The 14,317-nt window shown below is 40.5% G+C and overlaps 1 protein-coding gene across 3 annotated transcripts in view; it reads left to right on the top strand.

Annotated features, from left to right (window-relative positions):
- IQSEC1 (IQ motif and Sec7 domain ArfGEF 1) overlaps positions 1-14,317 on the top strand; it is a 722,374-nt gene that overhangs the window by 664,966 nt on the left and 43,091 nt on the right. For all 3 annotated transcript variants that reach the window (XM_075073331.1, XM_075073330.1, XM_075073332.1), the window contains exons 6-8: positions 6,677-6,838; positions 13,070-13,192; positions 14,063-14,229. In XM_075073331.1, coding sequence (XP_074929432.1) covers positions 6,677-6,838; positions 13,070-13,192; positions 14,063-14,229 — 452 coding nt within the window. The remainder of the gene's footprint in view (positions 1-6,676; positions 6,839-13,069; positions 13,193-14,062; positions 14,230-14,317) is intronic.

The raw sequence follows: 14,317 nt of genomic DNA, 5'->3' as shown, positions 1-14,317 counted from the left end.
CATGCTTTCATGCTGATGATGCTTGTAAAAAACAAAAAAACAAAAAAAAAAACAAAAAAACATTAATTAAATTTGTGACTGAACTCGTTGGGGGAGAATTGTATGTCTTCTGTTCTGTTTTACCCACATTCTGCCAAATATGTCATGTTATAGCAGTCTCAGATGATGACCCAACACATGTTCGTTTTAAGAACACTTTCACAGCAGATTTGACAAAACACAAAGAAGGTACCAATGTGAGATTTCTAAGGATAGATACAGCACTTGACCTAAGGTTTAAGAATCTGAAGTGCCTTCCAAAATCTGAGGGATGAGTGTGGAGCATGCTTTCAGATGTCTTAAGAGAGCAACACTCCAGTGCAGAAACTACAGAACCCAAACCACCAAAGAAGAAAATCAACCTTCTGCTGGTGGCATCTGACTCAGATTATGAAAATGAACATGCATCAGTCCACTCTGCTTTGGATCGTTATCGAGCAGAACCCATCATCAGTGTGGACACGTCTTCTGGAATGGTGGTTGAAGCACGAAGGGACATATGAATCCTTAGCGCATCTGGCACGTAAATAACTTGCAGTGTCGGCTATAACAGTGCCATGCAAACATCTGTTCTCACTTTCAGGTTACATTGTAAATAAGAAGCAGTCAGCATTATCTCCTGCAAATTGTAACCAAACTTGTTTGTCTGAGCAATTAGCTGAAGTAGGACTGAGCGGACTTGTAGGCCCTAAAGTTTTACATTGTTTAGTTTCTGAGTGCAGTAATGTAACAAAAAAAATCTACATTTGTAAGTTACACTATCATGATAAAGAGATTGCACTACAGTTCTTGTATGAGGTGAACTGAAAAATACTATTTCTTTTGTTTATAATTTTTACAGTGAAAATATTTGTAATAAAAATACAAAGTGAGCACAGTACACTGTGTGTTTTGTGTTGTAATTGAAATTAATATATTTGACAATGTAGAAAACATCCAAAAATATTTTAACAAATGGTATTCTGTCATTGTTTAACAGTGTGATTAATTGCAGTTAATTTTTTTAATCGCAGCTAATTTTTTTAATTGCTTGACAGCCCTATTTATCACCCTTTATAACAACCTTTTATGTACTTGAAGGTAGTATCATGTCCCCGCTCGGTCTTCTCTTCTCCGAACTAAACTAAACAATCCCAATTGTTTCAATCCCTTCTTATTGGTCATGTTACATAGGACCTGTCATCATTTTTGTTGCTCTCCTCTGGAGGTCATCCAGTTTGTCCACACCTTTCTCAAAAGTGTGCTGCCCAGCACCAGATATAATACTCCAACTGAGGCATCATCAGTGCTGAGTTGAGTGGAAAAATTACTACTTATGTCTTGCTTACAAGACTTGCTAATATATCCCGCAGTGGTGATTGCTTTTTTGCACCAGTGTTACATTTTGTCTTGTATTTAGTTTGTGATCAACTATAACCTCCAGATCTTTTTCTGCAGTTCTCCTACCTAGACAGTCATTTCCCATTTTGTGTTTATGTAATTGATTATTCCTTCCTAAGTGTAGTATTTTTGCATTTGTCCTTATTGAATTTCATCCTGTTTACTTTAGACCATTTCTCCAGTTTTCAAGATCATTATAGATTCTAATCCTGTTCTCCAAAGTGCTTGCAAGCCCTCATAGCTTGATATCCTCTGCAACCATTTATAAGTGTACTCCCTATGCCATTATCCCAGCATAATCTTGTTACCTTGTCAAAGAACGAGGTAGGTTAGCTTGACGTAATTTGTTCTTGGCAAATCCATGGTGACTGTTACACATTACCTGCTTATATTCCAGGTGCTTACAAACTGATTGATTATTTGAACCTTTATCTTTCTGGGTACTGATGTTAAGCTGACTAGTCTATAATTCCCTCGGTTGTCCTTTTTCCTCTTTTTTTTTAAATAGATTTTCTTCTTCCCAGTTCTCTGGGATCTCTCCAGTCTTTCATGAGTTCTTAAAGATAATCACTAATGGTGCAGAGATCTCTTCAGCCAGTTTCTTCATTATTTTGGGATGTATTTCATTGGGCCCTGCCTACTTGAAGACATCTAACTTGTAATTCTTAACTTGTTCTTCCCATATTTTAGCCTCTGAACCTACCTATCTCATTCATACTTATGTTCCCTATCTTAGTCACCCAATCACTGCTAACCTTTTTGCTGAAAACTGAAACAAAAACGGCATTTAACACTTCAGCCACTCCTGCCTTTTCTGTTATTGTCTTTGCCTCCTCACTATGTAATGGGCCTACCCTGTCCTTGGTCTTCCTCTTGCTTCTAATGTATTTGTACAATATTTTCTTGTTACCCTTTTATGTCTTTAGCTAGTCTCTCATTTTGTGTCTTGGTCTTTCTGATTTTGTTCCTATTCATCCTTTGTCATTTGATCTAGTTTTCACTTTTTGCATAACTCTTTTTTGAATTTCAGGTAATTGAAAATCTCCTGGTTATACCAGGGTGGTCTCTTGCCATAATTCCTATCTTTCCTGCACACTGAGATAGTTTACCCTTAATAATATCTCTTTAAAAACTGTCAACTCTCCTGAACTCTTTTTTTCCTTTAGGCTTGCTTCCCAAGAGATCTTACCCAGTGATGAGCTGCCAAAATGTTAAAAACCGGTTCCCTTCTGGGTCTTCGGTAACACTTTGGCGGCGAGTCTTTCAGTGCTGCCGAAGACCTGGAGTGAGTGAACAACCTGCCGCCGAAGTGCTGCTGACAACCCGATAGGGAACCGGTTATTAAGCACTTCTTGGTGAGTACAAGCCCAACCGTCCTCCCCCCAGTTGCCTCGACCCTATCCATCACCGCCCCGACCCCATCCACCACCGCCCTGACAGACCACCGGAACTCCCACGCCTATCCAACCCCCTATTCCCCGTCCCCTGACCACCACCCGCAACCGCTCCCTGTCCCTTATCCATCCCTTTGCTCCAGCCCAGCCCCCTTACCATGCTGCTCAGGGCAGCATGTATGGATGCCGTGCAGCCCGCTGGAGTTTGCAGCCCCACCCCCTTATCATGCTGCTCAAAGCAGCAGAAGCTGCAGAGGAGCTCAGGAGTGGTCCAGAGCACTGGCGATGGGCTCTGCGAGAGGGGGGAGGGGCCAGGAGAGCCTCCCCAGCTGGGAGCTCAAGTGGGCTAGACAGGACAGTCCCGTGGGCCGGAGTTTGCCCACCCCTTTAACAACCGGTTCTAAACCAGCTTCTAAATTTAACAACCAGTTCCAGCTCACCACTGATCTTACCTACCAGCCCTCTGAGTTTGCTAAAGTCTGCCGCCTTAAAGCCCATTGTCTTTATTCTGCCTTTTCCCTTCCACCATGCTTTAATATCACGAACTCTGTCCTGTCATGATCACTTGCACCCAAGCTGCCTTCCACCATCACATTCTCAACCAGTTTCTCCCTATTTGTCAGAATCAAATCTGGAGCACCCTTTTCCTCAGTAGAATCAAGGAAGTGATCATCCCTAGCCCATTGCTGCACTTGGAGTGCATGTATGGGTGTGTATATGCTCCAGCACGAAGTACTGTCTATGTTAAGTATCTGTCATCAGAAGATAAATTAAAGGATTTTCACTACGATTGTGGCCGCTGGTCTGAAAATGTGTTAGTTACATATCAAAGTTAAAAGATACCAAAAGTTAGGATAATACCAGAGTTAGGAGCATCTCTTTCTTCCTTAGACCATTAATTTGATTGTAATTAGGCAGTTACTAACTTTTTTCTGTTTTAATCTTTTATAAAGTTGCTTTATTAGTCCTATTTGCCTCTGCAAGAAGAGTAAATGAACTGTTCGTTCTGTTTGCAGACATCTGTTTGTTGTTGTTTATGATAAAGTAGATATTTTAACTATTTCCAGAATCCTCCTTAAAATCAGCATCCATTGTCAATCTAGAAATTTCACATCCATCTCTTTGCCCTAAACTTAGATAGAAAAAACATCATGGCTCCTTATTGCTATGACCAGTTTTAAAATTGTACATGGATCACATGTTTTTACTCTTTGGTGCACTAAAGCATTATCGGTAGTTGACAGGTATCAGCATAACAAAATGCCAGAGTATTTCAGACTAACTGGCGGTCTCAGCAGATGAGGCCAGGAATTAGTGGGAAATAGCTGAGAAGGTAGTTTTGGCCTCTATCGTAGAGGTGGCTTCTCCAGGTTTGAGTTGAATCATATTTGTGCATCATTTTGATGAAGCTAACACTACTGCCACCAATGCTGTATTGTCATGTGGGTAAATGGCAGCCCTCGTTCTGGTCTCTCAGTCCGAAGCTTTTCACAAGCAGTATTTTCATTTCATACTTTTTATAACCAAATGGAATTTTCTTTTTCAAAAGATTTGATTACTTGACTCACTGCTGATATTTCACTAAGGCATTAAGAAAGGGCAGAATGCCTCCGGCCTCAAATAGCTGTGTAGAATTTGTAGGTCAGTTTTGGAGGCTTTTATCCAGTGTCTGTTAAAGTGATTTCATGTTCCCAGACGAAAAGAAAAGCTTCTGTGAAGAGCAAGACCTTCAGCTGGTGCAAAGTGGTGTAGTTCCATAAGATCTGGCCCAAAATCTCTAAGGCAGCCCCATAGACTCAACACCTTTACACCTTGAATTAGAGCCTTTATGCTGTAGGTCTCTAATCTTTATAACCGTCTCTTCTTTTCTTTCGCATTCTTTTAAAATCATGGTTCATTTTATTTATAACCATGAGTTTGTGGTTATGAATATTGTATAAGCAGAAAGGAAAATTCCTGTGTAAATTTTCCTACGTGTAAATTGGGGTTCCAGGACTGTGGATGGATGCTCCTGCTACTCTTTTTTCATGATCATACTAACATTAATTTTTGGTTTGGGGTTTTTCTTTGAGGGGGGAAGGAGGAAAGTAGGTAAAGTTAAGATTATCCTAGGAAAAAATATCCAATATCTTCTCAATCTGCAGAAGATACAGTCTCTAGTGGATGGGAGAAGTCTTACTTTTTTGATTAGTCCTTTGTTTTCCTTGCTTAGCATCTGCTAGAATGGAAAGTTCATGAGTTCATTTTGCTGCAAATGCTGTGCAGAAACTCAGTTCACTAGTGGGGAAAATTTTCTGTCATAGATTTTTGTGTGTGTGTGTTTGTGAAACTAGAAGTTCAAGGAGATCCAGAATTCTGAAGTGTGGTTCAAGAATATAAGAATACAGCTCTTAAATATTTTTCGTCTGATGAAGTAATCTCTTTTGGACTAGGGGAGGATTATTTTACAAGTTTGTCCTCCTAGGGTAACTGCATACACTACTTCTTTAGCTTCAAATGAAAAGAGCCATCAAACTTGATTTAAGAGATTATAAGACAGAAGTTTTTGAGACTTCTATGTTTTGATGAAATATATACATTTTTCTGATCTGCCTAACACTTAGTTGGTCATCAAATGTATAATAGTGTAATGTGTCAGAGCATGGGGACTGAATGCTGGGTTATTTGGTAATGTTATTTTCAGTGTTTAAAAAAAATGGTGAGGAAAGGGTTGTATGATCATCCTTGTATAAAAATAGCAGGGTCACCTTGTTCTTTGAAATTGATTTCACTAGCATTAAGAAATGCAATATCCTTCAGCTCATCTGGAAAGCTGCAAACTGTTCATTTTTACAAGTGTCCATTGTGTCCTAATTTTTATAAAATAGAGAAAGCGATGAAACTACTGGAGCTGTGAAAGTATTGCATTACAAACTGTGGACATCCGCTGGGTAGCAGCGCTGGAAACATAACCTACTGTTTGCTGTGAGCAGGACTGTCATTTAAAATGCGAGCAAAAATATATGACTGCCTAAGACATAGATTTATAGCAGGAAATCCTCACCATTTAATATGTTTGTCAGAAAAATAGCTGCGTACTTTTTTTTTATTTTTGTGGGATCTGAAATCATGTAGAGCTAAATTTGGAAGTGTAGAAAGGAGTGTAAATTACACAGAATTTAAATGATTGTGAAGGAATTGGAATCTAATAGAGTCAAAGCTGTTGTGATGTATATTTCAAGAAGCTGGAAGAAGTTGTAAATTAAAGGAGGGGGTTATGTCTTCTCCCACCTTTGTAGTAGTTGCATTTTCTGTTGCTCTTCTCTTCTTGTCCTTCAGCTTGTGAGATGCACCATCTTAGATGCCTTTTACTTTCTGCATAATCTGGGATTTAGATGTATTGGTTAGATTTTTTTTATTTTTAATTGTTTTCAGAGGACATGGCACTCTCTCATTGATAGCACAAAATGTCTTCAGTTTAGTATCTGATGTTGATGGTCATTCTAGACCTTGGCTTATGGTGTATCAACTTCCGTAGTATGTCTGAAGCCTCTTAAGTGGCGTGATTGGATAGCCTAACTCCTGGAAAGATCAGGGACAAGAGTCAACTTAGTGTGGATGAGTACTGCAGAAATGCAATTGGAGAGATTTTTTAGTGCCTCTTCACCATGAAGATCAATTTAAAAGCAAATACACCATTAAAACTAAAACCACTCTATGGGTTTTACAATATGACTACATTTATTTTAAAACTACAGCAGTCCGCCTTCTAACTCAGCCAGTCTAATGTTACTTATGGACAGATGAGGTTTGGGGAAAAACTCAAATGCATATAGGAATGAAGGAAATGAAATAACTGGTTTTGTGTTTATATTTCTCCCTAGAAAACCTGAAAAAGGAGTCCAGTACCTAATTGAAAGAGGTTTCGTGCCAGACACTCCAGTTGGTGTCGCCCATTTTCTCCTGCAAAGGAAAGGACTAAGCAGACAGATGATTGGAGAGTTTTTGGGCAACCGACAGAAGCAGTTCAACCGAGATGTATTGGAGTGAGTAGTGTGTGAGGCTATGGGATGGAGCACTCAAGTATTCACATATGCTGTGTGGGACACTTAAAGAGGCTAATGCTCAGGGAATATTTTGTGCGTGGAATGAAAGTATTTTCAAAGAAAAAACTGCCAAAGTGTAAGGATTAACAAAAAACAGGCAAAAATAAATATTCTTCCTTACTTGCCAGCAATGCTAACATTTCTCAACAAAACTGATCAAGTAGGACGCTTATAAGGATTTATATACATTACAGAATTCACGTTTACTCTAAATTTATGTTGTAATTGCACTGGGGAGGGCTATATATTAATTTTGAGACCCTTTTCCTTCCTCAAGCTCTGAAATAATTTACTGTGTGAAATAAAAAAAAATTTTTTTTTAAATTATATGCTACACGACACTTCATCAGTAAAGGAACGTGAAAATAACCATTATTTCTTAGATACACAGGCACTTCTTTTGCTGGCACTTGTCTAAGAAGGGTGTCTGAGAACCAGTTTCTTGGAAAGGATTAGATAAAAACCTATTTCAGAAGGAAAGCAAAAGTGGAGCAGCAAATTGCACTCACCAGTAATTTGGTTAAAGTTATTCAAATACTGTCTGTTAAGGATGAGGTTGCTTTTGTTTATTTTAAGTGATTTGATATTTCATTTAGCAGTGATTCTTTTCAAGACTTGTGTGGATGACTCACTCACTAACAAAGCTCGTTGCATCTCACCCCAGATTTATTGTCTTGTGCGCATGTGACTTGCATGAAGAATTGCCACTTACTGTGCAAACAGCCAGCTAGATGTTTAACAGGCTACGTAACTGCATAGGGTACATGGAGGGGGAGGAAATACCCTTTTCCCAGAGTAAAAAGACAAAACAAAAATTCTAAGCCCACAGTTGTGGCCAAGACCACAGCAAAAAAGTGCTGAGATTTGCATAGAAATAGCCCTTATTGAGGACTGAATGTTTTTCCTGGCTTTAGGGCCTGTGGGGGATTTTAAGTTTAAAAACGATTGGAAAATCACTTTCAGAGCCTGGTCAACAGAGGCTTAATTCAGCCCACGGGGAAAATCTTCCCTTGAGTTTACTGGAGATGAATCCAGCCCTAGGAGCCCCACTCAGCATTGCTAACTCACTAACCTCTTGTAATGTTATCCCAAGTCTCATGGTAGTCAGTATTTCTTTTAAAGCCAAGCTCCAGGAACCATGTGATTACATGAGAACCTGGGCATTCATTTTTTAAAATACGTTTCTAGCCCTAATCAGTACAGAGAAAATCCCTAACATGTGACCCCCCAAAGCAACAAAAACCAGAGAGCAAAGTAAAAGAACCCCCAAAGTATTATTTTTTTAAATCTCATGATTTTTAAGCCATTTTCATAATTTTGGAGATCTGAGTCATGATTTTGGAAAGCCTGGGGTTGGCAGTGCTGCTGTTTTGTGGTATCATTGCTTCCCTAAACGTGGGGTGGATCCGTGGGGACCTCTTGTGTTGCACAATACCACATGCTGTGGGCAGATTACTGCACATGAACTCTTCCAGTTGCCCATGAACTCTTCCAGTTGCCCATGAAGTTGGTGTCATCAGCTGACCCAGAACCTGGGACTGTAGGCATAGGCCAGTTGTCCCTAATGGTTAATGTATCTCTAACTCCTTCCTGCCTCACCCACCTCAGTGAATCATGGACTCTGAAGCCAAAATGGGATCGTATGATTGGGAGCATCAGTCACAGGCAGTTTTTTGTTTTTTTTCTAAAGCATGGAAGTTCAATGCGCTATGGCAATGTACAATTTCATGCACCCAAATGAAGGAAATGAAAATGAGGTTCCCACACCAACTTTTCACTAGGCCTTGTTTCAAATAGATAGTATTTTTTTCTTACTAAATGTGTAGCTTGATCTGTTACTGTGTGTTATTCGTTGTGTACAAGATTTACAATGCTGTTGCTGTTAGAACCTCTGAGTCTCAACCGTGCATGCTGAACAGTGTATTAGTATAATGTATTTGCATTTATACACACATCATAGACCTTTGCTTAGAGGGGCCTTTTATCTGTAAACCTTATGGTCCAAGAGCTGCATCTTTACTGTACAAACAGCAGGAGAAGGTGACTGAATAGGGAATATGGGTTCTACACAAAGGTATGCAGTGAAGTTTAGTGACTTGCCCTAAAAAAGTAGCAGATTTCAGTTCACTTCACAAGGGGAGGGATGCCTCAGTGGTTTGAGCACTGGCCTGCTAAACCCAGGGTTGTGAGTTCAATCCTTGAGGGGGTCACTTAAGGATCTGGGGCAAAATCAGTACTTGGTCCTGATAGTGAAAGCAGGGGGCTGGGCTTAACAACCTTTCAAGGTCCCTTCCAGCTCTATGAGATAGATATATCTCAAATTATTAATGGGGGAGGATAGCTCAGTGGTTTGAGCATTGGCCTGATAAACCCAGGGTTGTGAGCTCAATCCTTAAGGTGGCTACTTAGGTACCTGGGGTAAAAATTGATCCTGCTAGTGAAGGGAGAGGGGCTGGACTAGACAACCTTTCAAGGTCCCTTCCAGTTGTAGGAGATTAGTATATCTCCAGTTATAAATTCAACAGTTCAGCCAATCAGGCTGACTATTCAGCAGGCCCATTCTAACCATTCCCTGGATCTGTGCCACCATTAGACTGGGGTGAAGATTTTCCAAGGAAGGCATATTGTCTAATGATCAAAATAAACTATGATGAGCAAGGAAGAGGCTGGATTCTAACCTAAAATGAGTCATTGATTCACTGTGTGATCTTGGGCAAATCATTTAATCTCACTGTGCTTTGGGCAACATAGCAGAAAATTGGGTAAGAATCTCATTGATAGCCAGATGGTGTATGTTTGATGAGATTTCCTGGATGGGTAAATTGCCAAAAAGGACATCCACCTGCCTGTGACCTCCTGACTGTATTTTTGCTGCTGTTAATCTGTTCTTAAAATAACCTGCCCCAGTCATGTTAAGAAAAAAAAATTCTTTGGCAACCCCAAGATGGCATAATTGATGCACATATAGCACTGTGAGCCTTGGCAGAAAAAATGTACAACCGTTTTAACCAAGCTGACCTGCTATTAGGGATGGTCACATGCATTCTTTGTTGCGCTACAACAAAACAGTGACTGTTTTTTCCATCTCTGATAAAGACATGCTATCAGACTTAAAATTATATATTAAAAAATCATACTTGAAACATGATTCCATTCCTTGATTCTCATAACAACTAAGGTAGTAAAAATAATTTTAAACATTTAATTACTTTCCATGATTGATGCTTTTATGTTGTGTGCTTGACTATATATTTCATTTGTCATCCTAGTGCACTTCCTGGTTCTCATACATGAGCATAAACATGCAAATATTGCATGGGAACATTTATTTGTTTTAAAACATCTTCACCATTCAATTTTGGAAACCTCCAAGAAAACAATCTACATTTCAGACTCTGGACTGGATCATTGCCATTCTCCAGCTGCTTTGCGGTGTGCCATAATTGGCTATCTGGGGATTCCCCTAATGTCAGGGTCTCCCTGGGTGGCATAGAGTTGACATAATGTCTTGATGCTATACCCCTTGGCAGGATATGAGGTGTGTCAAGGGGCATGGCTAGAGCACTGCAGTATGGCAGGGATCCTTGGCTGCTAAAGTACCCTGTGGTGGCCATAATGACACCTTTCTCTCTCCTGCCATGCCATACCAGCACAGCTGAGGATCTGGCTCTCTGTCCGCCCATATACTTTCTTTTAACAAATGGGATTTGTATTAAAAAACTAAATGTCTATCAGTGTGAGTGAATATTTAGATAAAAGTCACAGCATCCAAGTGACATGTGGAAAACATTGTGTTGTGTATTACAACCTCCTCCTTTCAGTTAATTCCATTACAGAATTCTTCATAAAGCTTCAAGACCATTGTGCTCTCCCCAGCAGTACAGTAGGGAGCTAAACCTCAGAGGCAGTTGTGGAGTTACGCTGATGCGAAAAGCAACTGAGCGGGTTGTTCCTTTGTACCCTCCTTTCTCCACTCTGCATAAAGTCTGCAAAGTAACAGCAGGCAGGGAATAGGCACTAGGAAGAAGCCATACTAAGTGACATGTCATCCTCCACACACACAACCCACAAAAATTTAAGAAGACCTGGAGTAAAGATCACAGGAAGCTAATGCTGATTTGAAGTTAGTACTTGCAGTTATGGGCTCTAACCACTGGCAGCATAGCTACTGTCTTTCTTGCTGATGAGAGGATGTTGGAAGGAGTGATGGAGGAAGCTTTCCATTGTACTGCTGGCCAAGGATATTTGGAGATCCAGATACCCCTAATATCTTCACTTCCCACATTGACTCTACCACCGCTGATCCAGGTACCTGCGGTTCCAACCCTTAAAAAAAAAAAAAAAGAAAAAAAAGTTCTCCAGTGTTGAAGAGACAGTGATGTTCCAAACCTCTAGAGTTTACAATAGTGGAATCAACGTTGTCCTTATAGGGATGAACCTGGAGGAGTGCACAGCTCTTTTGTTTTTCTCCTTGCACTTTTGCACAGAAGGAAAGCATATGGGCTGAAGTCATTAAAAGGCTTTGGAATTAAACTGTGGTAGCACAGTGCTTCATCCTTCAAGAGAAAAATGTATGCTAGTCTATCACTGTACAGCAGTACATTTAATAACAAGCTTTTTAACTTGGATCATACTTTATTATGGTAGCATCTGCATTACAGTGCTATAACTTGCAGTGATTCATGTTTGGTTACTAAAACCTAAAAGCCAAGTTAGAATAAAAGGAACCGACAACTCTCTGATTTGCAAGTAGCCTTTAAACAAGGTGTTAGAGCAGGGGTGGGCAAACTTCTTGGCCCGAGGGCCACATCTGGGTATGGACATTGTATAGTGGGCCATAAATGCTCACAAAATTGGGCATTGGGGTGTGGGAGGGCTCCAGCTGGGGGTGGGGGCTCTGGAATGGGGCCAGAAATTAGGAGTTCAGGGTGCAGGAGGAGGCTCCAGTTTGGGACAGCAGGTTGGGGTGTGGTGGGGAGGGTGGGGGCTCTAGCTGGGGTGCAGGCTCTGGGGTGGGGCTAGAGATGAAGGGCTGGGGGTGAAGGAAGGTGCTCCAGGCTGGGACCGAGGGGTTCAGAGTGTGCGAGGGGGGTTGGGGTGTGAGAAGGGTTGGGTACAGGTTGTGGGCGGTGCTTACCTCAAGCAGCTCCTGGAAACAGCAGCATGTCCTCCCTCTGGCTCCTATGCGGAGGCGTGGCTAGGCGGGTCTGCATGCTGCCCTATCCACAGGCGCAGCCCCTGCAGCTCCTGGCCAATGGGAGCTACAGGGCAGCACTTGAGGTGGGGGCGATGTGCGGAGTCCCCTGGCTGCCCCTACATATAAGAGCTAGAGTGGGGACATGGCTTTGCATGGCTCCCAGAAGCAGTGGCATGGCACATGTGGAGTGGGGCAAGCCCCAGACCCTGCTCCCCAGTGGGAGCTCAAGGGCTGAATTAAAATGTCTGGAGGGCCAGATGTGGCCCCCGGGCCATAGTTTGCCTACCCCTGTGTTAGAGTGATATAGTGTGATCAGTGATCATCCCATTTTAATAGTTCTCAGTACTGTCTATCCCAAGCAAGAAGATATTTGCCTTGCTGAGCATGAGTAAACTGAAGGATGGGGTGAATGATGAGATGAGATTTATTGCAAAAAAAAAAAAAAAAAGAGATGTCCCATAAAAAATATCATGCAAAGCCAGAAAATTTACACTGCTGTTTACAAAAAATAAAAAAATCTTGCACCCACAGCCGCTTGGTACAGTATATCCTATTTTCTGCAGCTGGTTGAGTCAGTATTTTAATCCATATAGAATCTTTTATTATTATTAGAGCTGCCTGGTGATAATTTGCTGATTTGAGAGCACAAGACTGATAATGATTTGTGACAGTGTGGAATTTTTTACATTGATCAGCGTCCATCACATAGGCAGCTCTGTAATAAAGAATAATAATGGCTTGTTTACATCTACTCTTCCCCCTCCGGCCCACTCCCAATTGATCAATTTCTTACAATTCTCCTCTCACACTTTCATGGACAATTACTGGTGTTCTGAGATGCATTTGTGGCTTTGTATTTTACTAGAACTGGGGGAATGCTGAAGCCACTCAGCTTTTTTTCCTATATAATGTATTTTGAATTAAATATATTGTTGGAAGGGCAAAGAACAAATGAGAATGTGTTTTTGTCCTAGCTGCGTGGTGGATGAGATGGACTTCTCAGCAATGGAACTGGATGAAGCACTCAGGAAATTTCAGGCTCATATCCGTGTTCAAGGAGAAGCTCAGAAAGTAGAACGACTCATTGAAGCTTTTAGGTATGGCACTGAAATAAGTTGTCAGAGCACCTGACATGATCCAGCTGTCACATGTGAGACAAAGAGGTTGGGTAGAGTTAGGCTATTCCCTGCTTTATTAAGCTGCCTTTGAGAATAATAAGGGGGATTTATGCAGTTAAATGACGGAAGGTGTTTACTTTATACATTAAATATAGAATAAGGAAGTTTTGTGTGCCATTGTTAATGCATATTGTTAGTGTAATTATTTTTATTATGCATTTATATAACATAGCTGTTCTTCTAAATAGAAAAATTCTCTCCAAAATCGGTTTGATTGGTAAGATTTTTTTTTTTAAACGTCAGATATCTGTCCCTGAAAATTAACTCTTGTAATTTGAGCTTGGTTTCTGTACTTAGAGGCATTGGACTTTGTTTACATTTTACAGTATCTCCATGTACTTTTTTTAACCTTCCATTAAGCAGTTTAGCACAGTGGGGCAAAGAGCATTAATTTATGAAAACCCACACAAATGTTCTTTATTGTGGAAGGAAAAAATGTAAAGCATCTAAAATATAAATGTAAAAATCCTGGCCAGATCCTCAGCTGCTGTAAGCCGGTGTAGCTCCACTGACGTCAGCGGAATATCGAAGTTAATGAAGTTACCTGAAATGAGGATCTGGCCTGGCCAATGAGTTTACTGGTTGTAAAATGGAAAACTTAAGCCTTTAGCATTCTAGGATGTTAGTTCTGAGAATGTGATTGGGCAGAGAAGTATTATAGAAAACTAAATGTGTATGAAGCATAAAGGATACCAAACCTGACATCTTCAATGTAACCATTCATTGATTTGGTTTTGGTCACACAGCATTTCTTAACTCTGGCTGACTTCCCCCCTTTGTTTCTTACAGCCAGCGATACTGTATCTGCAATCCCGGCGTTGTGAGGCAGTTCCGAAATCCTGATACCATCTTCATCCTAGCTTTTGCAATCATACTGTTAAACACAGACATGTATAGCCCAAATGTGAAACCAGAACGCAAGATGAAGCTTGAAGATTTTGTTAAGAATCTAAGGGGTGAGAAAATCTGAATGATTGTCAGCAGAGCTTTTTATTTTTTAGGGAAATTATCTCATATCTGATATATCGTATCTGAAGTAGGTTG

Source organism: Chelonoidis abingdonii, chromosome 17 (assembly GCF_003597395.2).
Source record: "Chelonoidis abingdonii isolate Lonesome George chromosome 17, CheloAbing_2.0, whole genome shotgun sequence".
Taxonomy (NCBI): Eukaryota; Metazoa; Chordata; order Testudines; family Testudinidae; genus Chelonoidis; species Chelonoidis abingdonii.
This window is presented reverse-complemented; position numbering and strand designations above follow the sequence as displayed.